The following is a 27,637-nucleotide window of genomic DNA, read 5'->3' as shown; positions in this document are numbered from 1 at the left end:
CTTTTTTTAAAGATTTTATTTATTTATGAGAGACACACACAGAAGAGAGAGGCAGAGACACAGGCAGAGCGAGAAGCAGGCTCCTCACAGGGAGCCTGATGTGGGACCCAATCCCAGACCCTAGGATCACGACCTGGGCCAAAGGCAGATGCTCAACTGCTAAGCCACCCAGGCATCCCTGTGGATATGTTTTCATATCTCTTGGGTATATAACCAGAGTGAAACTGCTGGGTTATATGGTAATTTTATATTTAACTGCTACATTGTTTTCCAAAATGGCTATAGCACTTTACATTCTTACCAGCAATATATTAGGGTTCCAGTTTCTCCATCCTCCCTCACATTTGTTACTACCTATTTTATTATAGCCACCTGAGTAGTGGTAGCTCATTGTGGGTTTTTTTTTTCCTTCTGTGTTTTTTTTCCCTTTGACTAACGATGTTGAGTACCTTTTCATGTGCTTCTTGGCCATTTATCTTTAGAGAAATAGCTGTACAAATCCTTTGCTCATTTTTTAATTAGGTTGTCTTTTTATTGGATTTTTAGAGGTCTTTGTATACTCTGGATACTAGACCCTTCAGAAATATGATTTGCAAATATTTTCTCACATCCTTTGGGTTGTCTTTTCACTTTCTTAATAATGTTCTTTGAAGCACAGGACTTTTATCAATGTTTTCTTTCATGGAATGCTTTTTGGTATTGCATCTAAGAAATCTTTGTCTGCCTCAAGCTCACAAATATTTTCTCCTGTCTTTTTGCCTGAAAGTTTAATGTTTTAGTTCTTACATTTAGGGCTACCATTCTTAAAATAATAAACGTACATGACATACAACTGACCATTTTAACCTTTTTAAAAATATATAGTCCAGTGGCAATAAGTACATACCTATGCTGTGCAACCATCACCACCATCCATCTCCACAACTTTTTATCATCCCAAACTGAAACTCTGTATCTCTCAAATAGTAACTCCCAATTCTCCTATCTCCCTGCCTCTGAGGACCACTGTTCTATTTTCTGCCTTTACAAATTTGACTATTTCACATAACTCATAGAAGAGGAATCATTACAATCTTTGTCCTTTTGTAACTGGCTTATTTCACTTAGCACGTTTGTAAGATTTATCCATGTAGCATGTGGGAGAATTTCCTTCCTTTTTAAGATTGAGTAGTATTCCATTTTATGTTTATATGACATTTTGCTTACCATTCATCTAGTGATGAATAATCGGGGTGTTTCCACCTTTGACTATTGTGACTAGTGCTGCTATGAACACTGGTGTACAAGTATCTGAGTCCTTGTTTCAATCCTTTATATACTCAAAAGCAGAATTGCTTAATTATACTATAATTCTACATTTAATTTTTTGAGGAGTCACTAGACTATATCCATTTTTGTCAATTTTATGTAAGGTGTAAGGGTCTAAATTTATCTTTGCATGTTGATATCCAACTACATTAGCATCATTTATTGAAAAGACAACTACTGAGGAACCATTAAATTTACTTGGCATCTTTGTCAAAAATCAAATGATTTTATATATATATATATATATATATATATATATATATATATATATATATATATATAAAAGATTTTATTTATTTATTCATGAGAGACAGAGAGAGAGAGAGGCAGAGACACAGGCAGAGGGAGAAGCAGGCTCCATGCAGAGAGCCTGACATGGGACTCGATACCAGGTCCTCCAGGAAGGCGGCGCTAAACCCCTGAGCCACCCAGGCTGCCCCAAATCAAATGATTATAAACATAAGAGCTCACTTCTGGGAAGCCCCGGTGGTGCAGTGGTTTAGCACCGCCTGCAGCCAGGGCGTGATCCTGGAGACCCTGGATTGAGTCCATCAGGCTCTCTGCATGGTGCCTGCTTCTCCCTCTGCCTGTGTCTCTGCCTCTCTCTCTGTGTGTGTCTCTATGAATAAACAAATAAAATCTTAAAAAAAAAAAAAGAGCTCACTTCTGAATTCTCAGTTCTGTTCCACTGATCCACATGCCTGTCCCATTCCAGCATCATACTATCTTAATTATTGTTGCTTTAAAACTAAGTTTTAAAATTAAGACCAAGGCCTTCAATGTTGTTCTCCCCTGCTACCCCATAATGTTTGTTTTGACTATTCTGGGTCCTAGACATTTCCATATAAATTTTATCATCAGCTTGTTGATTTCTGCCAAAATGCTTCCTGAAATTACAGTAGGGATTGTATGGCTCTCTAGATCAGTTTGAGGGAAAATTATGACTTAAAATATTGTTTCTTTCAATCCATGAATATGGACTATTTTTCTATGTAGATCTTCAATTTCTTTCAGCAATGCTTTGTAGTCTTCAGTATTTTCCTATTTTGATTTTTGATTGCTTTGACAGCGAACGGAATTCAGTGCTACTGTGAATGATGGAATTGTTTTCTTAATTTTTGAGGTGTTCCTTTCTTATATATTGAAACACAATGGATTTTTGCAGTGACAATGGATCCTACAACCTTGCTGAACTAATGTAGTTCTAGTAGTTTTGTGTTTATGTAGATTGCTTAGGATTTTCTACACAGGATTATTTCATCAGTGAATAGAGAGTTCTAGGGCAGCCACAGTGGCCCAGTGGTTTAGCACCGCCTTCAGCCCAGGGCCTGATCCTGGAGACCCGGGATCGAGTCCCACGTCAGGCTCCCTGCATGGAGCCTGCTTCTCTCTCTGCCTGTGTCTGTGTCTCTGCCTCTGCCTCTCTCTCTCTCATGAATAAATAAATAAAATCTTAAAAAAAAAAAAAAAAAAGAGGTCAATATCTTCCATCCAATCTAGATGCCTTTTATTTCATTTTCTCACCTGTCGGCACTGACTAGGACCTCTAGTACATTCAGAATACTTCACCTTCAGTGGAAAGTAAGTGGTGAGAATGGACATTCTTGTCTTGTTTCTAATCTTAAGGAGAAAGCATTCAGACTTCCACCATTAAGTATGATAGCTATATGTTTTTTTGAAGTAAGACATGGTCCTCAACAACTATGGTTAAATTGTCCCTTTTGCCTTTCAATTATGTCAGTTTCTGTTTTACATATTTTGGGGCCTGTTATCACAAAGGAATATGTTTATAACTGTTCTATTTTCCCAATGAACTTTTTGTTATAAAATGTTCCTCTTTGTCTCTAGTAATATAGTTTTTTTTTTGTTTTTGTTTTTGTTTTTAGTAATATAGTTTTTTGTCTTAAAGTCTGTACTGTCTATTAGTATAGTCATTCCAGTTCTGTTATGGTTACTGTTTAGATGCAATATCTTTTCCCATTCTTTTTCAACCTATTTGTATCTCTGAATCTAAAGTTTCTCTAGAAGAAAGCATATAGTTGGATGTAGTTTTTTATCCAGTCTGATGATAACCCATAGATTTTGAAGAGTGCTTCCCTCTACTACAGAAGGTCATACTTCTGAACATATAACTTCGGGATACAGAGCATTAAGGGAAGAAACACTCTTCAGACATACTAAACCTGGTAATCACTACAGTGACAGGTGTAGTCAGATTTCTCTCATCTAATTCAGCAACATACCTCTCAGCCACTGCTAGCAGCCGTTCTGGCCTAAAGGTACCTTCAGTGTCAATGTACATGGCCTTTCCTTCTCCTCCACCTCGGTCAATGGGAAGCTAGACAGAACAAAAAGAACGGTGTGGAAATGAACACTGTACTTGTGATATAACTAACCAACTTCCCTACCCACCCCAATAAGGCAAAGGGAAAAAACAGTTTCAAGAGTCAATCAGAAGCTGAGAAGAGGCATTCCCTTCTGACAGAAATAGAGCTAGGAGATATGAAAGTATTCCAAAGCATGAGAAGCCACAGTCATGCCGGAGTTGGATTGCTTAGAAATACAGTCCAAGGGGTGTCTAGGTGGCTTAATTGGTTTAAGCATCTACTTTGGTTCAGGTCATGATCCCAGGGTCCTGGGATTGAGCCCTGTATCAGGCTCCCTGCACAGCAGGGAGTCTGCTTCTCTTTCTCCTCCTGCTCCCCTACCCCACCCCCACTAGTGCTGTCTCTCAAATAAATAAATAAAATCATAAAAAAAAAACTATAGCCCCAAATAGGTGATAAAATCCTATGACTGAATACCAACACAAGATTGAAGAATTCTCTCGAGTACAGACCTTCGAAATATCATTTACTACCTTAGCTTTAATAAGTTAGAGACCCTGATCCAATATCCAATTAATTTTGTCACATCCAGACCACATACTTATTAAGCAGAGCTCGCTTCTGCAAGTTCCTAAAGGGGCTTGGCAACACCCCAGGGGCATTCTTATTAAGTTTAAAGAATGACTAAGAAAGAAGAAAAACGGTGTTTATTCAAGCAGTAGCTACAGATGTTAAAAATAAAAGGAGGAAAAGGAAAATAGAGTTTAAAAAAAAAAAAAGGAAAGGAAAGAGGAATGCTATCAAAACTATCTTACTAGCTTAAGGAAATCTTGGTTTTAGGCTTAACCATCCCATGCCACACACCTTGGAGTTCTACAAATTTTAAATGAATGATGCTAAAGGGTAGTTTCCATCCTAGCAATCTACTCTGGAGCCATAATTCACTTTTAAACTCTTAGGAAAATCCTTTAGGACATTTTACATTAAGGGCCTAGAAGCATCAATTTTCTTTCTCCTACATTTCTGAGAAAAAAATTTTCAAAATTATGCAAGTACTATATGTTTGTATTACAATTCACACAAGGGATGCCTGGGTGGGTTAGCGCTTGGGAATCTGCTTTGGCTCAGGGTGTGATCCTGGGTTCCTGGGATTAATCCCACATTGGGCTCCCTGAGAGGAGCCTGCTTCTCCCTCTGTGTCTCTGCCTCTGCCTCTGGCTGTGTCTCTCATAAACAAATTAATAAAATCTTTAAAAAAATTCACACAATACAGAAATAAGTAAAAATTGAAAGCTCTTCTTCAGGGATGCCTGGGTTGCTCAGTCAGTGTTAAATATCTGCCTTCAGCTCAGGTCATGATCCCAGGGTCCTGGGATCAAGCCCTACCTCAGGCTCCCAGTTCAGCCTCTGCTCCATCCTCATGCTCTCTCTTAATAAATAAACAAACAAATAAAATCTTTTTTAAAAAAAAGCTCTTATCATTCCCCTCTTCCAGAAGTAATCTTCCAGATCATTATCTACATATTTTCTTTTTTTTTTTATTAATTTTTATTTATTTATGATAGTCACACACACAGAGAGAGAGAGAGGCAGAGACACAGGCAGAGGGAGAAGCAGGCTCCATGCACCGGGAGCCCGACGTGGGAATTGATCCAGGGTCTCCTGGATGGGGCCCTGGGCCAAAGGCAGGCGCCAAACCACTGTGCCACCCAGGGATCCCCATTATCTACATATTTTCATACAAACACTCTTCATATGTGATTGTGCCATTACTATATGACCTTGAGAATATTAATCTTTTTTTCTATAAAAAGATCCCTTATGGGATCATTCTGAAGATTAAATTCACATAATGCGTTTATTAGCACAGTGCCTGACATACAGAAAGCACTTTAAAAACTGATGATATTCTCCACCTCTAAGGCACTGACCTTAGCGCTCAGTTAGAGGATTTGTTAATCTGGAAAGGGAAAAATGATTATGTTATCATTTCATCAGTTGACAGATAAATCTTTCAAATCCTAAGAATCCATGGAAGGAAAAAAGTATACATATACCACAAAAGAGGGTCTTGACAGAGGAAAGGTTTGGAATCACTGGCCAAGAGGACAGCAAATGCTTAGTTTTTTGGGGAGGAGAAAATCTTGACACTCAAGGGGTTAAGACATTAAGGAATTAAGATGAATGAAGATCCCCATTTTTCTCACTTTCTGTTACCACTAGTACTAACATGAAAGGGCGTTCTTTTCCAGCTCCATAGACCTCTTTGGGCAGAAAGGAGACCGTAAGTGGCCAGGTATCAGTATGAAGACTGATAGAAAAGTAGACAAGGTCCCAGTGTATTATTGAGCCAATTTGAAGGGGATGGACTGCATACTCTGCACTCCAGCCCATTCTGTTCCCTCCATCTTGCCCTCCAGTTCCATTGCAGTCATTGTGTTACTGGACTGGGGCACCGCCACCAAGTTAGCTATTTTTAATAACTATTTAGTACCATAATTTAATTCTTCTTCCTATTTTACAGTGATGCAGGTTGTTTTGAACTTTCACCATTTTATAATGCCGTGATGTAAATTCTTTATATATTTATCATTGACTACATGCAAATAGTTGTGTAAGCCACATTTTCTGTTAAAGGGCATATGCATTTAAAAATTGGAATTTACAATAAATTGTCTTCTCTGAATTTTAACATTACTCTAGTACTTTAAAGGAACATGGTCTGTTCATTTTTGTAATCTTGGCTCTCAACTTTATATAACTTCATTATTAGACAGAGTTTTACAGATAATGTTTCGATTTAAGCAGTAAGTCTAACATCCTCTCTATACCTCTAGCTCCAGCTCTTAGACTGCTGAAATGTAATCCTTTGTTATTGATGAATTAGCATCCTTTCTCTCTCTTCTTTTTGGGGGGGGGGGTAGGGGGAGAGAGAAAATCTCAAGCAAGCCCCACACCCAGCACAGAGCCAGACATGGGGTTTAATCTCATGACCCTGAGACCATGACCTGAGCTAAAATCAGGAGCCGGACCCTTAACCAACTGAGCCACCCAGGCACGCCCTGTATCTATTATTTCAATAAAACATGATTTTAGGCATTAATTCACTGGGTCTGTTTCCAAATCCTACAATGAATGACAGCATAAGTAAAACAAGTTTTGTAGGAGATACTTATTACAGAGGTAGAGAAGAAAACAGAGGAGGAGTAGAGTTCCTGAAAAGGTGGCAGGAAATAGTAACCAGATATACCATCACACTATAAGTAACCAGTAACCACCACACTATAAGATGGGGCTTTGAAAAGGAAAGAGACACTTTTCTCTCTGTAGCCCAAGATACGAAAAGATTGTTATAAATGCAGGTGGATTTATAAATTTGATGTAAAGAATAGGTTGGTCATTGGCTGAGTGAGGGCTGAAGAAAAGCATGAAGGTTTGAAAAGAAAAGACATGGGGTGTCTGGGTTGCTCAGTGGTTGAGTGTCTGCCTTTGGTTCAGGTCGTGGCCCCAGGGTCCTGAGTTCAAGTCCCGAATCGGGTTGCCCTGAGGGAGCCTGCTTTTCCCTCTGCCTTTATCTCTGCCTTCCTCTGTGTCCCTCATGAATAAATAAACAAAATATTAAAAAAAAAAAAATGGAAAGAAAGGACAAAGCATAAGAACTATCTTATTGAATGGGAAAAAGAATGCCTACATAAATTCAGTAGGTCTACCAAGCAATACTGAATGTTAATTTAAGGTCTGTCAACTTGAATGTAAAGTGAAGACAATCAGCTTTATGGTATGATTTTTCTCCAGTATGATCAGCCATTAAGAAACAGGCCCTAAGAAGACAATTCTCAGAGAAGACTGAGAAAGGTTCATCTAAGACTGACATCTCTTTAGGTGGGGAATGTAAATTTAAGGAATGACTTCAATGATGAATCATAAAATCTAGACTAGTGAAGAGGGCAGGTGAAGATAGGAGAGGCCTAGTGGATGATAAAGTATCTGAAATCAATGATGTGAAAGTTTCTAGGACGTGGAAGAATTCTGCAGTAGGTGTCTAGGAGTCTTAGGGATAAAGTGCCCTTAATGTCCATCCCAAGAGATACTCGCAAATAGCAGGAATCAACTCATTTTTGATTTGGTTAGACCCCAAAAGCTCACCTGGCATGTAACAGCCAGTGTATGACAGATTTGAGTCTTCCCAGTTCGGAATTCTCCAAACATCTCTGTGATGGATCCAGTCTCAATTCCTCCTAAAAGAGCAGTAAGAAACACCTCTTAGCACAATACAAATGTTTAGAAACAATAATCAGCAATGTCCTTGGAGCTCATCAGAAAGATGTGATACATAATTTGGAAATCCAATTTTCAATAGGCAGTAACTTAAAATACTTTTTAAATTCTGATATAATTCTAGATTTACATAAAATTGCAAAGAAATGTACAGGTCCCATGAAATCTTCATTCAGCCTCCCCCAGTGTTAACATTTTACATAACCACAGTACAGTATCAATATCAGAAAACTGTAGCCCACAGAGTTTGTTCAGATTTCTCTAGTTACAGATACACTCATCTCATTTGTATATATGTGTAGAATTCTAGGCAATTTTACCATATCTGTAGCTTCAGGTAACTACCACCACAGTCAAGATACAGAACTATACCATCACAAGTCAATAAGCAGTAATTAAAAAACTATAGATGCGGGACGCCTGGGTGGCTCAGCAGTTGAGTGTCTGCCTTTGGCCCAGGGCGTGACCCTGGGATCTGGGATCGAGTCCTGCATCAGGCTCCTTGCCAGGGAGCCTGCTTCTCCCTCTGCCTATGTCTCTGCCTCTCTCTTTCTGTGTCTCTCATGAATAAAGAAATAAAATCTTGAAAGATATCATCTAACATTTACTAAATGTTTTCTCTGTACCTGGCACTGTGCTATACATATATACATAGGATTTCATTTAATTCTAATCACTTATAAGGTAGGAAGCAAAAAAAAAAAAAAAAAAAAAAAAAAAAAAGGTAGGAAGCCTTATTCTTATTATGAAGATAATAAAACTGAGACATAGAGATATTAAGTAATTTGCATACTTCTCTTATCTCTTATTCATAACTAACACATAAATCTCCCCAAATACTTCAGTTTTGTTCTGTGACCCGACTGCTTTGTCAACTGCAGTTTACAGCAGAGGGTAAGGATTATTATACCTTGAAGTAGCTTGTCAAGTTCTTTGGAACCAGTAGTAATTTGTATGATCTCTGATCGCCTTTGGTGGAACTCAGTTGCAGTAGTGAAACCCATTGGAACTAACTTAGCTGCCTCAGTCTGGGAAAAAGAAAAAATGTCAAATCCACAAAATATGATTATCAGTAAAATAAAAATCAGACATACTACAGGAAGATATAACATTTAATAAAATTTCCAGAGTGATTTCTCTTTAAAAAGCCATCAAAATACTAATAGTTCTAGGATTATTTTCTCTCTCTGGCAACTAAAGGAAAAACTAAAGACTCCATTAAGACTAATTTTTTAATTGCTAGTTCAAGTAATACATCCACATAGTAAAAAACAAAACAAAAAACCCAAAAAAACTATTAGACACCCACACATAGGTACTTTGCCTGACTTATGACAAATTTGACAATACAGTGCGAAGTCTAACAAAATATGTAAATCTTCCTTTACTATTCCAACAACCACAGACTGTATCTCTTAACTTTCTACTTTGTTAACTGAGAACCTCTGTCCTTCAATCTCCCTCCATATCTACTTCCCTATTTCTGTCAGCTATATCTTTTCTTTTATGCTATCAAGGCTGAAAACATTAAATCTCATCTGTGGTCATTGATAAGTCTTCAATAATCAGTCAATTGATTAATCCCAAAATTTAAAAATAAATGCACTCAGAGGCAACTGGGTGGTGTAGTTGGTTAAGAATCTGACTCTTCATTTCAACTCAGGGTTGAGATTGAGCCCTGCATTGGGCTCGTGCTCAGCATGGAGTCTGCTTGAGATTCTCTCTCCCTCTTCCTCTGCCCCTCCTGCTTGTGCTCACGTGCATGCGCTCTCTCTAAATAAATCAATCTTTAAAAAAAAAAATACTAGAAAAAGCACACTAAACAAAGCAAGCAGAAGGGAGAAAATAAGATTAGAGTAGAAACTAATAAAATAGAGACTAGAAATAAAATAGAGAAAAATCAATGAAACCATGAGTTGGTTCTTTGAAAAGATCAGGAAAATTGATAAACCTTTAGCTAGATCAAGGGGGGAAAAAAAGACTCAAATCACAAATCAAGAATTAAAGAGAGGACATTATCGACCTTACAAAAACAGAACTCTATGCCAACACTTAGATAACTTCAATGAAATAGGCAAATTTCTAGAAAGACACAAACCATTAAAATTCACTCAATAATCCAAAACTCACAAAAATCATCCAAGACACAGATGATTAGTTGAATCTAAATTTGGTAAAATAAACTTAGTCTGACTACAATAAAAAAAAAAAGAAAAATCTGAATACACACATATCAAGTAGTGATTAAATTTGTCATTTAAAAACTTCCCACAGGGATCCCAGGGTGGCGCAGTGGTTTAGCGCCTGCCTTTGGCCCAGGGCGCGATCTTGGAGACCCGGGATCGAATCCCACATCGGGCTCCCGGTGCATGGAGCCTGCTTCTCCCTCTGCCTATGTCTCTGCCTCTCTCTCTCTCTCTCTCTCTCTCTGTGACTATCATAAATAAATAAAAATAAAAATAAATAAAAAAATAAAAAATAAATAAAAACTTCCCACAAAGAAAAAAGAAAATCAGGGGTACCTGGATGGCTCAGTCGGTTAAGCATTTGCCTTTGGCTGAGGTCCTGATCTTCAGAGTCCTGGGATTAAGCTCCACATTGGGCTCTCTGCTTAGTAGGGCAAGGAGTCTGCTTTTCCCTCTGCTCCTCACCCCACACATGCTCTCTTAAATAAATAAAATCTTTTTTTTTTTTTAAAGATTTTATTTATTCATTCACGACAGACACAGAGAGAGAGAAGCAGAGACACAGGCAGAGGGAGAAGCAGGCTCCATGCCAGGAGCCCGATGCGGGACTCGATCCCAGGACTCCAGGATCGCGCCCTGGGCCAAAGGCAGGCGCCAAACCGCCGAGCCACCCAGGGATCCCAAATAAATAAAATCTTAAAAAAAAAAAAAAAAAAAAAAAAGGAAAATCAAGAATAGTTGAGTAGGTTTAAATTATTCTCTAAACTTCTCTAATACTATTTTACTTGAAAACTCATTACAGTGTTTATATTACAGCTTTATAAAATTAATTCATTGTAGAACCAGTGTGCTAGAGGTACAATTCTTTCACTTACGTTCCGTTAACAACTCAATGTCCTTCATAGATTTCTGCTGTTAAATTCAAATGATTTCTTTATATATATGCTACCCATTTCAAAATCATGGTTTTACCTTGCTTTTAAATCTGAGTCTTTCTCTAGTGTTTTCTATCATTTCTCAAATTTACCAACCTCTCAACCTTACCATGTATTCTCCTGAAACCCTTCCACCTGAAGTTCCTTCTCCTCTCCAAATTGGGCTATCTGCTCTCTAAGCTAACTACTATCCCTGATCCTCATTCGCTGAGTACTTGAGTTGGAATTTAACATAGTTCTTTGTTTTCCACCCCATTTTGTTAAAGTATGTCCTCAAGTAACTTCCTAAGAAAGTGAATAAGAGAAAAATGTACTAAATTACTTCCCAAAATAATTCTTCTGCCTGAGTACTTAATAAAATTGTTGCAAAAAAAAAATTAATTAAAAAAATATTTTTTTAAAGATTTTATTTATTTATTGAGAGAGAGAGAGAGAGAGGCAGAGTCACAGGCAGAGGGAGAAGCAGGCTCCATGCAGGGAGCCCGACACGGGACTCGATCCCTGGTCTCTAGGATCACACCCCAGGCTGCAGGCGGTGCCAAACCACTGCGCCACCGGGGCTGCCCCTAAAAAAATAAAATTGCTGCAAATAGAATTCTAGATTTAGGGGCACTTGGGTGACTCAGTTGGTTAAGCATCTGCCTTAAGTTCAGGTCATGGTCTCAGGGTCCTGGAATCTAGCCTCATGTTGGGCTCCCTGATTAGGAAGAGTCTGCTTCTCCCTCTCTGCCCCTTCTCCTGCTCGTGCTCTCTAAAAAATAAAATATTAAAAAAAAAATTCCAGGTTGAAAATTATTTTCCCTCAGGGGTACCTGGGTGGCTGGCTCAGTCAGCCTGTGACTTCAGCTTGGATCATCATCTCAGGGTCCTGATATGGGTATCAGGGTCCCAGGTTTGGCGTGTCCCTCTGCACCTCCATCTACTTGTTAGCACTCTCTCAAATAAATAAAATCTTAAAAAAATAAAATTATTTTCTCAAAGAAGTTTGAAGGCATCCCTCTACTAGCTTCTACCAGTCAGATTTCTTTTTTTTTTTCTTAAGATTTTATTTATTTATGAGAGAGAGAGAGAGAGAGGGGCAGAGACACAGGCAGAGGGAGAAGCAGGCTCCATGCAGGGAAGGGAGCCTGACGTAGGACTTGATCCAGGGTCTCCAAGATCAGGCCCTGGGCTGAAGGCAGCACTAAACCGCGGACCACCCGGGCTGCTATACCAGTAAGAAATGTGGTCTTGGGCAGCCCTAGTGGCTCAGCGGTTTATCGCCACCTTCAGTCCAGGGCCTGATCCTGAAGACCCAGGATCAGGTCCCATGTTGGGCTCCCTGCATGGAGCCTGCTTCTCCCTCTGCCTGTGTCTCTGCCCACCGCCCTCTCTCTGTCTCTCATGAACAAATAAATAAAAATCTTAAAAAAAAAAAAAAAAAAAAAAGAAATGTGGTTTTTCTGGGCACCTGGATGGCTGTTGGTGAAGCATGCAACTCTTGATTTCAGGGTTGTGAGTTCAAGCCCCACATTGAGTATAGAGATTATTGAAAAAAAAAAAAATCTTAAAAGAAAGAAAGAAAGAAAGAAATGTGGTCTGATTTTTGTTCCTTTAGAAAATTGCTTTTTTCCCTCTGAATGCTTTCAGAATCTTTTTATGATTGGTATACTAAAATTTCACACTCATGCGTCTAGATGTGGGTCTTTGATACTTCATGAGTTCTTACTATGTGAGACTTCTTCCCTTTTGCTCTGGCAAATTTTCTGCTATTATGTCTTTGAGAATTTCTTCCCTTCTTTTTTCTATAATCTCTCTTCCTGTAACTTCTACTAATCTTCAGGAAAAAACAAGATTAATGAGAATTAGAAAATAAAAATACCACAGCAGGAGGGTGGGTCAGATTGTAAACCAATATTGAACCCTACTTAACATATGCTAAAATATTTAGGGGGAAATGTACTGACATCTACAACTTTCTTTGAAAAGTATAAAAAAAAAATCCAAGATGGACTGATTGCTGGATAGAGAGATGAATAGACAGGTGGTAAGTCAAATATATTAAAATGTTAATGGCAGAGTCTAGATGGTGGGTATAAGAGTTTTCATTGTAAAATTCTTTCAGCATTACAGTAAGTTAAAAAATTGTAGTAATAGGAGCACCTGGGTGGCTCAGTGGTTGAGTGCCTTTGTCTCAGGCTGCAGGGAGCCTGCTCCTCTCTCTGCCTATGTCTTTGCCTCTCCCTCTGTGCCTCTCATGAATAAATACATCTTTAAAAAATGTTCTTAAAAACAAAATGCTAAGAAAAAAAACATAGGAGATGCTTTCCATCTTTGTCACTTTAACTCCTAAATTTTCTAGACTTACAGGAACATAATATTATTACCAAAGTGAAAGGTGAAGTAAAAAACCATGCAACAGCCTAATCTGGGAGAACTACTATTCTCACACTTACATGATAAGTTTAGTTCATCTGTGCTAGGGCAAGTCTTAAATTGATAGTTTTGAAATAACCAAGAACCATCAAGCTTTGTACATAAAACATAGAATGGTGAATAAAAGGAAAATCCGGGGCACCTGGGTGGCTCAGTCCATTAAGCGACTGACTCTTGGGATGCCTGGGTGGCTCAGTGGTTGATATGATCCTGGAGTCCTGGGATCGAGTCCTGCATCAGGCTCCCTGCATGGAGACTGCTTCTCGTTCTGCCTGTGTCTTTGCCCCTCTCTCTCTCTCTCTCTCGGTCTCTCATGAATAAATAAAAAAAAATATTTTTTAAAAAGTGACTGACTCTGGATTTCGGCTCAGGTCTTGATTTCTGCTCAGATTGTGATCTCAAGGTCCTGAGATCAAGCCTGCATGGGGCCCTGGGCTCAGCAGGGAGTCTTCTTGGGATTCTCTCTCTCCCTCTACTTCTTCCCCAACTGCACACATATGTGTGCGTGCTCTCTAATAAATAAATCTCAAAAAAAGTAAAATATTTCAATAAATAACTGCTGAATCTATCAGTGCTCACAGTACACCAAGAGAACACAGTTTAACCAAAGCTAATTAAACTCTGTAAATGTGGAAAAGATCACATAAAACTCTGTTACCCGCTGAATGAATTATTTCTTTCATAAAATCTTTCTCAACAACTTTGATTTATATACAAAAATGGATTTTCTTTATTTTCCTTTCTCCCCTGCAAAAATGGATATTCTTGCTAAAAATCTCAATTTCAGGAATGCCTGAGTGGCACAGTCGGTTGAGAGTTCAACTCCTGGTTTTGGTTCAGGTTGTGATCTTAGAGTTGTGAAATTGAGCCTCATGTGGGGCTCTGTGCTCAGCATGAGCCTGTTCCAGATCTCTTTCCCTCTCCCTTTGCCCTACTCATTCGTGCTCTTCTTTCTCTCTCTAAAAAAAGAATAAATCTTAAAAACAAGCAAACAAACAAACAAAAAACTCAATTTCAAAGACTTTGGGGGAATGAGAGGGAATAGCCACAGTGACCGAAGAAATCTTTAACCTTTAAAAGCAAATAACATCATCAATCTTTACCCACTAGAAATTCACAATTATAAAATGTCTGAAAACAAAGAGGACAGAAAAATAGACCTAGCTCCATATCATTTTGTAAAACTCATTTTGCTTTATTACAGGTTTGTATTTGTATTTTCTTTTTTCTTTTTATTTTTTTTTAAGATTTATTTATTTATTCAGAGAGAGAGAGAGAGAGAGAGAGAGGCAGAGACACAGGCAGAGGGAGAAGCAGGCTCCACGCAGGGAGCCCGACGTGGGACTCGATCCCAGGTCTCCAGGATCACACCCGGGGCTGCAGGCAGCGCTAAACCGCTGCACCACCGGGGCTGCCTGTATTTGTATTTTCATAAAAGCAGGACACTGATCTGATTTCTAAAACTAAGGTCTGACAAGGCATAAGGAAAGATCCTGTCAGGATTTGTTCTGTCACAAATATTAATGCCCAGAAAGAAAAAACAACAAATAGGACTTTAGGGATATCTACAGGTTTAGTATCAGAGACTCTTTTGATGTGTTATTAGGGGCTCAGAACTGTCCTCTATCAAGTCACTACTTCCACAAAAATATTTGAATAATATAATAAATGCCAACTTCAGAGGCTCCCAGGCAGCACAATTGGTTAAGCACCTGACTCTCGGTTTCAGCTCAGGTTGTTATCTCAGAATCTGAGCTCAGTTTGGAGTCTGCTTGAGACTTTCTCTTCCTCTCCCTCTATCCCTCCCCTCTCTGCGTGCTCATGTGTGTGCACACACGCTTTCTCTAAAATAAATAAATCTTAATAAATAAATCAGTCTTAAAAAAAAAAAAGACAATTTCATACTTCCATAGATCGCAACATCTTTCCTTTAAGGACTTAAATTAAGAATTAAAACTTTTAGGGCACCTAGGTGGTGCAGCTGGTTAAGCATTCAATTCTTGGTTTTGGTTCACTCAGGTCATAATCTCAGACTCTTCAGACTGAGCCCCATGTCAGACTCCTCAGTGCACTGTTGGCTTAGGATTCTCTCTTCCTTTGCTCCCTGCACCCCACCCCCAATACCTGTGCTCTCTCTCCTTTCTCTAATAATATATAAAATGGGTGCCTCGGTGGCTCACTCGGTTAAGTGCCTTCAGCTCAGTTCATGGTCCCAGGGTCCTGGGATCAAGTCCAGCAATGGGCTCCCCAATCAGCTCTGCTTCTCCCTCTCCCCCCAACCCTGCTTGTGCTCTCTCAAATATTTTTTTAAAAAATAAAATAAATGTTAAAAAAAAATTACAACTTTTCAGCCCCGAGTTACTATTACAAAGTGGTCTAAATAAATGAAGTAAAACCCCTGCCAGTGCTTAAAAATTCAAAGCTCTTAATACTCAATAAAACAGAATTCATATTATGCATATATTAATATCTCTGATATGAGATAGTAAGAACTCATACTCAAAACTCTCAGCTATTATTTATTTGACACTGTAAGACAGTTAAGCTACCCAATAACAAAGGATGCAGTCTTTTTTGAAAATTCCTTAGCCTTTGAAGATCTTTTCAGAGAAAAACTTCTGTGATTATAATAACATAAAATATGAAAATGTAATTTTATGGATATTTACGCTACATAAAAGTTCAGGGGTCAAACTGTGTAACCATATAAATACCAAGGGATGCCTGGGTGGCTCAGCGGTTGAGCATCTGCCTTTGGCTAAGGGCATGATCCCGGAGTCCTGGGATCAAATCCCACATCGGGCTTCCTGCATGGAGCCTGCTTCTCCCATTGCCTATGTCTCTGCTTCTCTGTGTGTCTCTCATAAATAAATAAACAAAATCTTAAAAAAAACAAAACCGAAAGATAAGTACATAAAATAAAATGTAATCATACAGAATTGTGAATGGTAAAAGAAAAATTAATAGTAACTGTAAGATACTGGAGGGAAATGAGAAAAGATCATAATATAATAGAATGAAAATAACTGGATTCTAGTCTTAGTTCTTCCACTGCCTACATGACCTTAGGTAAATAATTGAGCCATTGTACCTTAAGTTTCCTCATCTGTAAAACAGAGGTAATACTAGCCTTATTTTCTCAGTGTTGTTATGAAAGTCAGATGGGAATATATATGAAAAGGATGGGATTCCTAGGTTACTACTTCATTTCCATTAAGCCAGTAAAATCACCTTTACATCATTAAGGTTAAAAAAAAAACAAACAAACAAAACAACTAAAAACTAAATGTATGATTTGAAATCACATTCTTTCATCATTAAACAATCTTGCCTGTGACTAGTTAACAAGAAATAAAAACAGCTTTTCTACCTGAAAGTAAAACCTGTTTATTTTACAAAATGAAGAGACTTCAGAATTGAGGCAAAAATAAAAATTGTTGGGCAGCCCAGGTGGCTCAGCGGTTTAGCGCTGCCTTCAGCACAGGGCATGATCCTCAAGACCCAGGATGGAGTCCCACATCGGGCTCTCTGCATGGGGCCCGCTTCTCCCTCTGCCTGTGTCTCTGCCTCTCTCTGTCTCTCATGAATAAATAAAGAAAGTTTAAAAAAAATTTGTTCATGTTCTTACCACCTAGAAATAACACCACCAATATTTTAGTGTATTTATCCTGTGTATGTGCTATATATAACAAAATACACATTTTTAAAACCATGTATATATATATACACATTTACATGTTTTATGATGCTGCTTTCTTATATCAGGAACATCTTCCTATGTCAATGAATATTTTTTGAAACTTTTTAGTGGCTACATACTAATGAATATATTTCTAAGGCCTGAAATCATAATTTCTAGAAAGATAAGGAACATACCACTCACTGCTGGTGGGAATGCAAACTTGTAAATCTGGTAGGACTCACATCCCATGAAATTGTCATTTCCTTGAGAGAAAACCCCAATTTATGCACAGAGGCACATACTAAGATAATTAACTAGGGCACTCACCTCTGGACAGGGGAATTCAATGACACAATGAGGAAGGGAGGAGGAACACTGTTACCTTTCACTGTATATCTTTTTGTACTTTTCCTCCTAATGCCTCCCTAAGGCTACATAAGCAGTACTTACCAGAATTTTGTCAGCTTTGGCTTCACTAATCCCTTTAATACTTATTAGTTCCTTCTTTGGTGCATAGGCAACAGCCTCCACAGTATGGAATCCAGCTTCTTCCAATTTCTTCACATCATTGGCATTTATGCCACATTGCTGCAAGGGAAGAAAACCACGGATAAATTTATGTAAGCTTTGGCACGCCTGGGTGGCTCAGCGGTCGGGTGTCTGCCTTTGGCTCAGGGCATGATCCCAGAGTCCCCGGATCAAGTCCCACATTGGGCTTCCTGCATGGAGCCTGCTTCTCCCTCTGCCTGTCTCTGCCTCTCTCTCTCTCTGTCTCTCATAAATAAATAAATAAAATCTTTAAAAAAATTTTTTTTTAGTAAGCTTCAGTTCTCTAATGTGGATGGATATTTGCCCTACCCACTTCAGAGGTGTTTTGAAGAACTATGATATTATATGCAAAAGCTTTGAAAAGTATGCTGTACATATGAGGTATTTAATAACAAATTATCAACCTTTTCATTTTGAAAACCAATACTTTCAAAGTAGTACTATTTCATGTACGTATTCACATCATGAATTGGGACTAAACCCCTAATTCACAGGTACTGGGAATAAATCTGTAACTCTCAACCTTTTACAACTAGGACTCTAAATAAACTGAGAGCCTAAGCCCTAAAAAGCCACCTTAAAACAGTGTCTCTAATGTTTTCTACATTAAGCACACATAAGAAATGATTTTTTTTTTTTTTAAACACTAAGGTAAATAGGTAAGACTGCCTCAGGGCTGGGATGCCTGGGTGGCTCAGGGCATTATCCCAGATTCCCAGGATCAGGTCCCGCATTGAGCTCTTTGCATGGAGCCTGCTTCTCCTCCCTCTGCCTGCGTCTCTGCCTTCTTTCTGTGTCTCTGATGAATAAATAAAATATAAAAAAAAAAATTAAAAAGACTGCCTCAGGGCTAAGGGTAGAAAAATGACTAGAAAGCTCTAATCTAACAACTGATATTAAAAATGGGGAAAAAGGGATGCCTGGGTGGCTCAGTGGTTGAGCTTCTGCCTTCAGCTCAGGGCATGATCCCAGAATGCCTGGATCGAATCCCACATCAGGCTCCGTGCACAGAGCCTGCTTCTCCCTCTGCCTATGACTGCCTCTCTCTCTCTGTGTGTCTCTCATGAATAAATAAATAAAATCTTTAAAAAAAAAAGTGGGGGAAAAGTGGAGTGCTCTGGATGTCTCACTCGGTTAAGCATCTGCCTTGGTTAAGCGGCTGCCTTCAACTCAGGTCATGATCCCAGGGTCCAAAGATCTAGCCCCTCATCTGGCTCCCTGCTCAGTGGGGAATCTGCTTCTCTGTCTCCCTCTGCCCCTCCCCCTACTAGTGCTAGCTCTCGAATAAATAAAATCTTTAAAAAAAAAATGGGGGCAAATTACTTTTGGTCAGGGATTCATACATCAGTTCTTAAAATAAACCACCCAAAGGCACCTCTTCCTACTTATATTGCAAATTCAGCTTTGGTTTTATTAGCCACCACAACCATGACTGCTGGGACAATATTAGTTGGTGGTGGAATGGGTATGTATTTGCAGGTTGGAAAGGGTTTGTGAGAGGGAAGACCATACTATTTGCCCATAGAAACAAGGTCTACTACTAATATTTAAGCAATAAGCGGGACGCCTGGGTGGCTCCGTGGTTGAGCGTCCGTCTTCAGCTCAGGTTGTGGTCCCAAGGTCCCAGGATCAGGTCCCACATCAGGCTCCTCATAGGGAATCTGCTTCTCCCTCTGCCTGTGTCTCTGCCTGTGTGTGTGTGTGTGTGTGCACGTGTCTCATGCATAAATACATAAAATATTTTTTTAAATATTAAGCAATAAGCAAAATGCATGTATGGCTATAAGGATGCTCATGATACCAGAAGTTATGACTCTGAATATTTATCACAAACTTGTTTAAATTAACTTCTGGAGTCTTAAAGTTTAGCTAGGGATGGTAGGAATATGTATAAAGAGACAGAAGAACGAAGGCTTTCTCTGTTTTCCCTCCTACTTCTTTCAGCCTATCTCATCTGCACTCACACTGTGGGGGCCTCTATACAACGGGAAGAGATAGCACAAGGCCCTAGCTGTGGCACATGATGATCTCAGTCCTGAATTGGAGCTTGGCTCTTACACCTTAATAACCACAAACCCTTCTCCCTAACCACGACAGCTGTCTTACTAGTAATAGTAACTTCAGCACAGATATGAGTCAATGGAGAGCTACTGTTCCTCTCTCTTCTTGGCATAGCTGTCCCAGGCCACTGTAATTCCCTGGTAGGTAACACAGTATAAACATCAGAGACTCCACCTAGGAGTTTCTTAGTTTTTGACAATCCAACTCTGAGAAAGAAAAATGATAAAGTAGAAGAATTCTTAACAGAGGAGATATGGCCAGACATGTTTAGCAACTATCTTAAGCCTTTCCAAAGGATCCTTCACAACACTTCTGAAAACTCTAATTTGGGTCTTGACCTTAGGTAATAAATTAATGGTTTATATAAAGGTTGTGATGTCTTCCAATAGGTAGAATATTCTACTCTAGCATTATAATTCCAAAATTAACAATTAAGCACATACCTCTAATCGTGAAATAGGTTGTGGGCCAAAGCTCTCTTCTTCCACTGAAGTATCTGCATTTGCTTCAAGCTGCATTTGCATAGCCATTACTTTGCATTTAATACTGAAAAACATAGATGGCCAGAAAAAGTACAGAGCTGCAAAGTTAGTTTTAAAATAACTCTCTGAAGAATTGTTGGTCTTCTGGTCTAATCACTGACCTACCCACAGCAGGAAAAAAAAAAACAAAAACATTTCTCACCAGCTTTCCCTTCCATCGAGCTAGTTCTATCAGAAATAGTAGAAGAGAGGATCCCTAGGTGGCTTAGTGGTTTAGCTCCTGCCTTCGGCCCAGGGTGTGATCCTGGGGTCCCGGGATCGAGTCCCATGTCGGCTCCTAGCATGGAGCCTGCTTCTCCCTCTGCCTTTGTCTCAGCCTGTGTGTGTGTGTGTGTCTTTCATGAATAAATAAATAAAATCTTAAAAAAAAAAAAAAAAGAAAGAAAGAAAGAAATGGTAGAAGAGCCAGGACTAGTCTGCTTCTTAAAGATGCACAGCTTACCTAGACCAATTATGCCCCCATTCCCCCATTTCATATTCCTTCAGGGTAGGAGCCAAGTCTTATTTATTTGTGTACATCCCATGATACGTTACATGTTAGGTGTTTGGTAAGTTTTTGGTAAATGAATGTAGACTTTCCAAGAGTCTACTTAAAATTAAGAAAAAAAGAATCATGAAAGTTTGTTAAACTGTTTCAATGTCATTGTTCCTTTCCAGCAAACAGGGTTTGAGGGTGGTGGGAGAGGAGTAAACTAAAGGTACAGAATAACTGCCCATAAGCCTCTACTTCTTTTTTAAGATTTTATTTTATTTATTCATAGAGACAGAGACACAGGCAGAGGGAGAAGCAGGCACCACACAGAGAGCCTGACGTGGGACTCGACCCCGGGTCTCCAGGATCACGCCCTGGGCTGCAGGTGGCGCTAAACCACTGTGCCACGGGGACTGCCCAAGCCTCTACTTCTTCTAATGATAAGACATTAAGTTGACTGGGATCCCTGGGTGGCGCAGCGGTTTGGCGCCTGCCTTTGGCCCAAGGCACGATCCCGGAGACCCATGATCGAATCCCACATCGGGTTCCCAGTGCATGGAGCCTGCTTCTCCCTCTGCCTGTGTCTCTGCCTCTCTCTCTGTGACTATCATAAATAAATTAAAAAAAAAAAAAATTTAAGACATTAAGTAGACTGAGAGAGGTACTTCCCATCTTAGCCAAGGATCATAGCTTGTAGTCACATATTCTGCTTCTAATAGGAATGTATGAAATTAAAACATCACAATTTTAATCAATTTCAGACCTCACTGAATGCAAACGAATAAATAATATTCAAGTACCCCGTTCAGTCTAAAACCTTTTCTATAGGCATTAAGTCCATACCTAGTCAGGTTATTATGATAGTTAAGATTGCTCAGGTTGAAAAGAATGGAGAACAAAACTTTTAATTCTCTTCAGTGGTGTTAGTAAAATGAAAAAGTCTTATTTATTAATTTTTTTAGATCTTGAGAGAGAGCACGTCGGAGGGCAGGTAGCAGAGGGAGAGGAAGAATCAAAGAATCTTTTTTTTTTTTTTAAAGATTTTAATTATTTATTCATGAGAGACATGTAGAGAGGCAGAGACATAGGCAGAACGAGAAGCAGGATCCCTATAGGGAACCTGATGCGGGACTTGGTCTCAGGACTCCTGGACCACGACCTACGTGGAAGGCAGATGCTCAACCACTGAGCCACCCAGGTGCCCAGAATCAGAGAATCTCTTTTTTTTTTCCCCCAGAGAATCTTAAGTAGGCTTCAGACCTAGCACAAACCCCAAGGGGGCTGGATCACATGACCCTGAGATCATGACCTGAGCTGAAACAAGAGTCAAAGACTTAACCAAATGGGCCACCTAGGCACCCTAAAGGTAAACAAGTCTTAATGTTCACAAGAACAAATGAACTTAAACCACACCAAAACAATCTGGACAATTTAACAATCAGGATAAATGTCACTCAAAAAAGAACACATATGAAATCTCTATTCTTCAAGATTTGACAGAAGGGGACCATTTCTTTTTTTGAAGATTTTCTTTTTTTATCTGAAAGAGGGAGAGGGAGGGAGCCCATGAGGTGGGGGAGAGGGCTGAGGGATAGGGAGAAGCAGACTCTCGGCTGAGCAAGGAACCTGATTGGGGGAGGGGGGTCCCCCCCACCCCCCATGAGATCAAGCCTTGAGCTGATGGCAGCTGCTTAACAACTTTTTTTTTTTTTAAGATTTTTTATTTATTCATTCATGAGAATACACAGAGAGGAGAGAGAGAGAGAGGCAGAGACACAGGCAGAGGGAGAAGCAGTCTCCATGCAGGGAGCCCGACGTGGGACTCGATCCCAGGTCCCCAGGATCACGCCCTGAGCTGCAGGCGATCACGCCCTAAGCTGCAGGCGGCGCTAAACCGCTGAGCCATTGGGGCTGCCCTTTTTTTTTTTTTTTTTCTTTTTTTTAAGATTTTATTCATGAGAGACAGAGAGAGATAGACAGACAGACACAGGCAGAGGGAGAAGCAGGCTCCATGCAGGGAGCCTGACGTGGGAGTTAATCCCGGGGCCTCCAGGATCACACCCTGGGCCAAAGGCAGGTGCTAAAACGCTGAGCCAACTGGGCTGCCCATCTCCCAACTTTTTTAAAGTAAAGTTGATTCACAATGTCACATTAGTTTCAGGTGTCCTAGTTTCAGGCGTACAATATAGTGATTTGACGAGTCTGTATGTTATGCTATGCTCACCATAAGTGTAGCTACCATCTGTCACCAAACAACACTATTACAATATCACTTACTATATTCCCTATGCTCTACCTTTTATTCCTGTGATTTTTTCATTCCATAACTGGTAGCCTGTACCTCTCACTCACTTTCACCCCTCTGCCCATTCTTCCTCCTCCCCTCTGGGAACCATCAGTTTGTTCTCTGTATTTATGGGTCTGTTTCTGCTTTTTGTTTGTTCATTTATTTTTTTTACATTCCACATATAAATTAAATCATATCATATTTTTTTCTCTGTATGACTTATTTCACTTAGTATAGTACCCTCTAGGTTCCCCCATATTGTTGCAAAGGGGAAGATCTCATGTGTGTGTGAGTGTGTGTGTGTGTGTACATATCCTTTATCCATTCATGTGTGGATGGATACTTGGGTTGCTTCCATATCTTGGCTATTATAAATAATGCTGCAATAAACAATGGGTTGCATATATCTCTTCAAGTTAGTGTTTTTTCTTTGGGTAAATACCTAGTAGTGCAATTACTGGATCACATGGTATTTCCATTTTTAATTTTTTGAGGAATCTCAATACTGTTTTCCACAGCAGCTGCACAAATGTAAATTAGTGCACCAACAGTTCATGAGGGTTCCTTTTTTTCCACATCCTTACCAGTCAGGCTCCCCTATTTCTTATCTTTTTAATTTTAGCCATTCTGGTAGATGGGACATAATATCTCATTGCGGTTTTGGTTTGTATTTCCCTGATGATTAATGATGTTGAGCACCTTTTCATGTGTCTGTTTGCAATTAATTTGTGTCTTCTTTGGAAATGACCATTTGTTCTTAATTAGTTCAGATGCAGATCTCTTAGATGGCAAATTTAGCATAATGTATATCTCTGATAATGTTAAATACTGGAATCACCTGAATGCAGTTTAAATTTAAACATCTTGGGATGCCTAGGTGGCTCAGCAGTTGAGCGTCTGCCTTCGGCTCAGGGCGTGATCCTAGAGTCCCAAGTCCCACAATGGGCTTCTGGCATGGAGACTGCTTCTCCCTCTGCCTATGTCTCTGCCTCTCTCTGTGTCTTTCATGAATAAAATCTTTTTTTTTAAGATTTTTTTTTTTTTTTAATGAGAGAATGAGAGAGAGAAGCAGAGACACAGGCAGAGGGAGAAGCAGGCTCCATGCAAGCAGCCCGACGTGGGACTCGATCCAGGGTCTACAGGATCAAGCCCTGGGCTGAAGGTGGCACTAAACCGCTGAGCCACCAGGGCTGCCCAGAATAAATAAAATCTTAAAAAAAAAAAAAAATTTAAACACCTCCCTTCATAATTTATGAAGAAGATGGAATTACAGAGAATGGAAAAAGGATTTTTTTTTTCAATAAAAAGTGCTAGGTTGATGGGAGAGCCTTACAGAATAAGAAAAAGAACAAAAACAAAATAAAACACTGCACATACAGAAGAAACATCCGTTTCCAATTCGATTACAGATCTAAATATAAGAGGTAAAACAAAGCTTTTGGAATATAGGTGAATGTTTTCATGACTTTGGGATAAAACTTTCTTAAAGCAACAACGAAAAAAAAGACTGAAAAATCGGACATTTAAACTTAAAACTTCTATCCATCAAAAGACACTATTAAGAAAATGAAGTCAAACTACAGGTGGGAGACAAAATATTTACCATATATACAACTAAGGGCTGATAATTAAAATATATAAAGAACTTCAAATCAGCAAGAAAGGCAACCCAATAGGGACACTTGGATGGCTCAGCGGTTGAGCATCTGCCTTTGGCTCAGGGTGTGATCCCGCAGTCCCAGGATCGAGTCCCACATCGGACTCCCTGCATGGAGCCTGCTTCTGCTTCTCCCTCTCCCTCTCTCTCATGAATGAATAAATAAAATCTTAAAAAAAGGAAAGGAAAGGAGAGGAAAGGAGAGAGGGAAGGAGAGAGGGAAGGAAAGAGGGAAGGAAAGAGGGAAGGGAAGGGAGAAAGGCAACTCAATAGAAAAAGAGACAAGAGATTGGAACAAGTACTTCAGGATAGAAGATGTCCAAATGGGCCAAAAACGATGAACCAATGCTCAACCTGACTAATTATCAGGAAAATCAAAATTAAAACCACGAAGTATTACTATATGCCACCAAAACAGATAAAATTTTAAAAGATTGACAATATCAAGTGTTGGCAAGCATGTGAAAAAACTAAACACTCATAGACTGCTGGTGTAAATGTAAATTGGTAGCAGAAAACTGGCAGTAGGGATGCCTGGGTGGCTCAGCGGTTTAGCACCTGTCTTTGGCCCAGGGCATGGATGCGGAGTGTCGGGATCCAATGCCACACCGGGCTTCCTGCATGGAGCCTGCTTCTCCCTCTGCCTGTGTCTCTGCCCTTCACTCTCTTTCATGAATAAATAAATAAAATCTTTAAAAAAAGAAAACTGGCATTAAATGTGGAAGTTGAATATAGACAAATGCTATGACCCAGGAATTTCAACGCTGTATTACTAACCAACTGAAAACCATACACGTTTGTACCAAAACATACGCAGGAATGTTCTCTGCAGATTTTCTCATTTAAAAACTCAGAAACTAGAAACAACCCAAATGTCCACCATGGGCATGGGCAGAATGAATAAGGAATTCAATACAGAAACTAAAAAGAACTATTACTATATGCAAAAATAAGTACGAATCTACAGACAGAATGTTGAGCAAAACCAAACACAAAAATATACATAATATGGGGAAACTGGGTGGCTCAGCGGTTGAGCATCTGCTGTCGCTCAGGTCATGATCCCGAGCTTCTGGGATCGAGTCTCGCAGCAGGCTCCCTGAAGAGCCTGCTTCTCCCTCTGCGTCTCTCATAAATAAATGAATAAACAAAACCTTTTAAAGATAGATAATATCAGTTACACAAAACTCAAACACAGGCAAATTTAGTCTTTGGTGTCAGAAGTCAATACAGAGGTTACCTTTGGAGAGAACAGGGGATGTTGGGGTGCTGACAACGTTCTATTTATTGACCTGAGTAATGACTGCACAGGTATATTCTTTTTGAAATCAGAGGCGTATACTATACACTTCTGATTTGTATATTCTTCCATACGCATATCACACTTCACTTTAGCAGTCAAAAGAAACCACTTCACTACAGATCATTCCCCAGGCATCATCACACGAACGGCCTGAATTAGCTAATGAAAACGCCTTTTAGGAAATTGGAAGCTGGTACTCCGTAAGCAAAGCAGGGTGTAATGGAAAGAGGATTAACCAGAAATCCGGAAACCCTGGCCCCGACAGAAACAGCTGTGACGTTAAATCACAACACCTCTCTGGATCTCGGCTTTCCCGCCGCCCCCACCCCCCCCACCCCCAAACCGGGTGTTGAAAATGAAGGCCTCTGAGGTTCCTTCTAGCTCTGGAGCCTGGGGACCACTTCAGTTTTTGCCACAACGAGCCCCGACGGTGGGTTGGGCCCGGGCATGACCCTGCTCCGCCCCGCCAACTCCGGTTTCTCACTTGGCGCAGAGGGGCCCATAAGCCGGCTGCCGGCGGCACGGGCTCCGCCCGGTTCGGCTAGTGCGGGGACGCACCGGGAGGCAGGAGGGGCCGAGTCTACGCCTCACACGCTCACCTCGGTCCACAGCGCTCCTCACTGCGGGGCTGCGCGCTCCGACTTCTGTCCGCGGGTCCGGTCCGCGCACGAGCTCTGGACTCCCTCCCTTGCTGCCAAATTTTCTACTCCCTTTTTGCCGCCTTCCGCACACAACCCAAGCGAGCTTCAGCTCCCAACGACGCCCCTAAGGGCGCGTCAGTCTCCTCAGGCTGGGTCTCAAACCGCAGAGCTCCCTCCGGGGAGTGTTTGGAGATCCCGCCAAATTCTCCGGCTGGGTCACGCCAGCGTCAACGTAACGTCTCCCCGCCCCCTCGGCCCCGAGGTCTAGCCCGCTCTGCGGCTGCTCGCGAACCCTAGTTGGGTCCAAGGAACTTGGTCTTGCCTCATGTGAGGCATTTCCCTCTTCCCTTTACCCCTAAAAACTAATTCACAATTTGGGAGTCGCCGCTTCCTTCTCTTTTACCAGACCAAGGACTACAACTCCCAAGAGGTAGTGGGGTGGGTCGGAGACTCCATCTCCCAGCAGGCACAGGGTCGCACACCACTTTAGCGCCTCACCCCTGCTGGGGGAAGGTCTGGCTCTAGAGAGCTGCTCTCGATTTGCCTCTTTAGTTTCTAAACCTGGACGTTTAGTCTGAGCTTCCGATTTCGTCAAATTCCCGGAGCCTGGGGTTTTCCAGGCCCCTGGAGGTGGTAGAGCTGAGATGGAACTGGAAACAGCTAACGAAGGGGAGAAAAATGGCTGAAATATTAGTCAAGTCTTGGTACTTGAGATTTGGAAGACTCCCGAGGGCAGGAGACACTGATTTTGAGAAAGTAAACCTTGTTCCTTGTTTACTGGGAAGTTGGACCTGTGTGTGACTCCGGTTTTAAAGCGTTAATGGGGTTTCCTGGGCAAAGAAACGGAGATGGGAGACTTAGAGCACTATGGGTATGGAAATAACGTGGTCAAGCGATAGAATTGTCTGATGAAGGAGGAAAAGTGTCCTAGAGACGCTGATACTGGAAAATTAACATTTCATTCAGGTTATGAAGAAGCTTAAGGCCATGTGTG

The 27,637-nt window shown here is 40.3% G+C and overlaps 1 protein-coding gene across 2 annotated transcripts in view; it reads right to left on the bottom strand.

Moving 5' to 3' along the window:
* Positions 1 to 27,053, bottom strand: part of RAD51 (RAD51 recombinase) — a 35,086-nt gene extending 8,033 nt beyond the window's left edge. Inside the window, exons 1-6 of one of the 2 annotated variants that reach the window (XM_077880647.1) lie at positions 26,602 to 27,053; positions 20,185 to 20,287; positions 17,582 to 17,719; positions 8,824 to 8,941; positions 7,782 to 7,873; positions 3,552 to 3,646 (exon numbers count right to left, since the gene is read on the bottom strand). In XM_077880647.1, coding sequence (XP_077736773.1) covers positions 3,552 to 3,646; positions 7,782 to 7,873; positions 8,824 to 8,941; positions 17,582 to 17,719; positions 20,185 to 20,271 — 530 coding nt within the window. In that variant the 5' untranslated portion in view covers positions 20,272 to 20,287; positions 26,602 to 27,053. Of the gene's footprint in view, positions 1 to 3,551; positions 3,647 to 7,781; positions 7,874 to 8,823; positions 8,942 to 17,581; positions 17,720 to 20,184; positions 20,288 to 26,486 lie in introns of both variants that reach the window. The other variant, XM_077880648.1, reaches the window with a different exon arrangement.
* Between the last annotated feature and the right edge of the window lie 584 nt (positions 27,054 to 27,637).

The sequence above is a fragment of the Canis aureus genome, chromosome 32, assembly GCF_053574225.1.
Source record: "Canis aureus isolate CA01 chromosome 32, VMU_Caureus_v.1.0, whole genome shotgun sequence".
Classification (NCBI taxonomy): domain Eukaryota; kingdom Metazoa; phylum Chordata; class Mammalia; order Carnivora; family Canidae; genus Canis; species Canis aureus.
The sequence above is the reverse complement of the archived record's forward strand: the minus strand, read 5'-3'. Positions and strand labels throughout refer to the sequence as shown.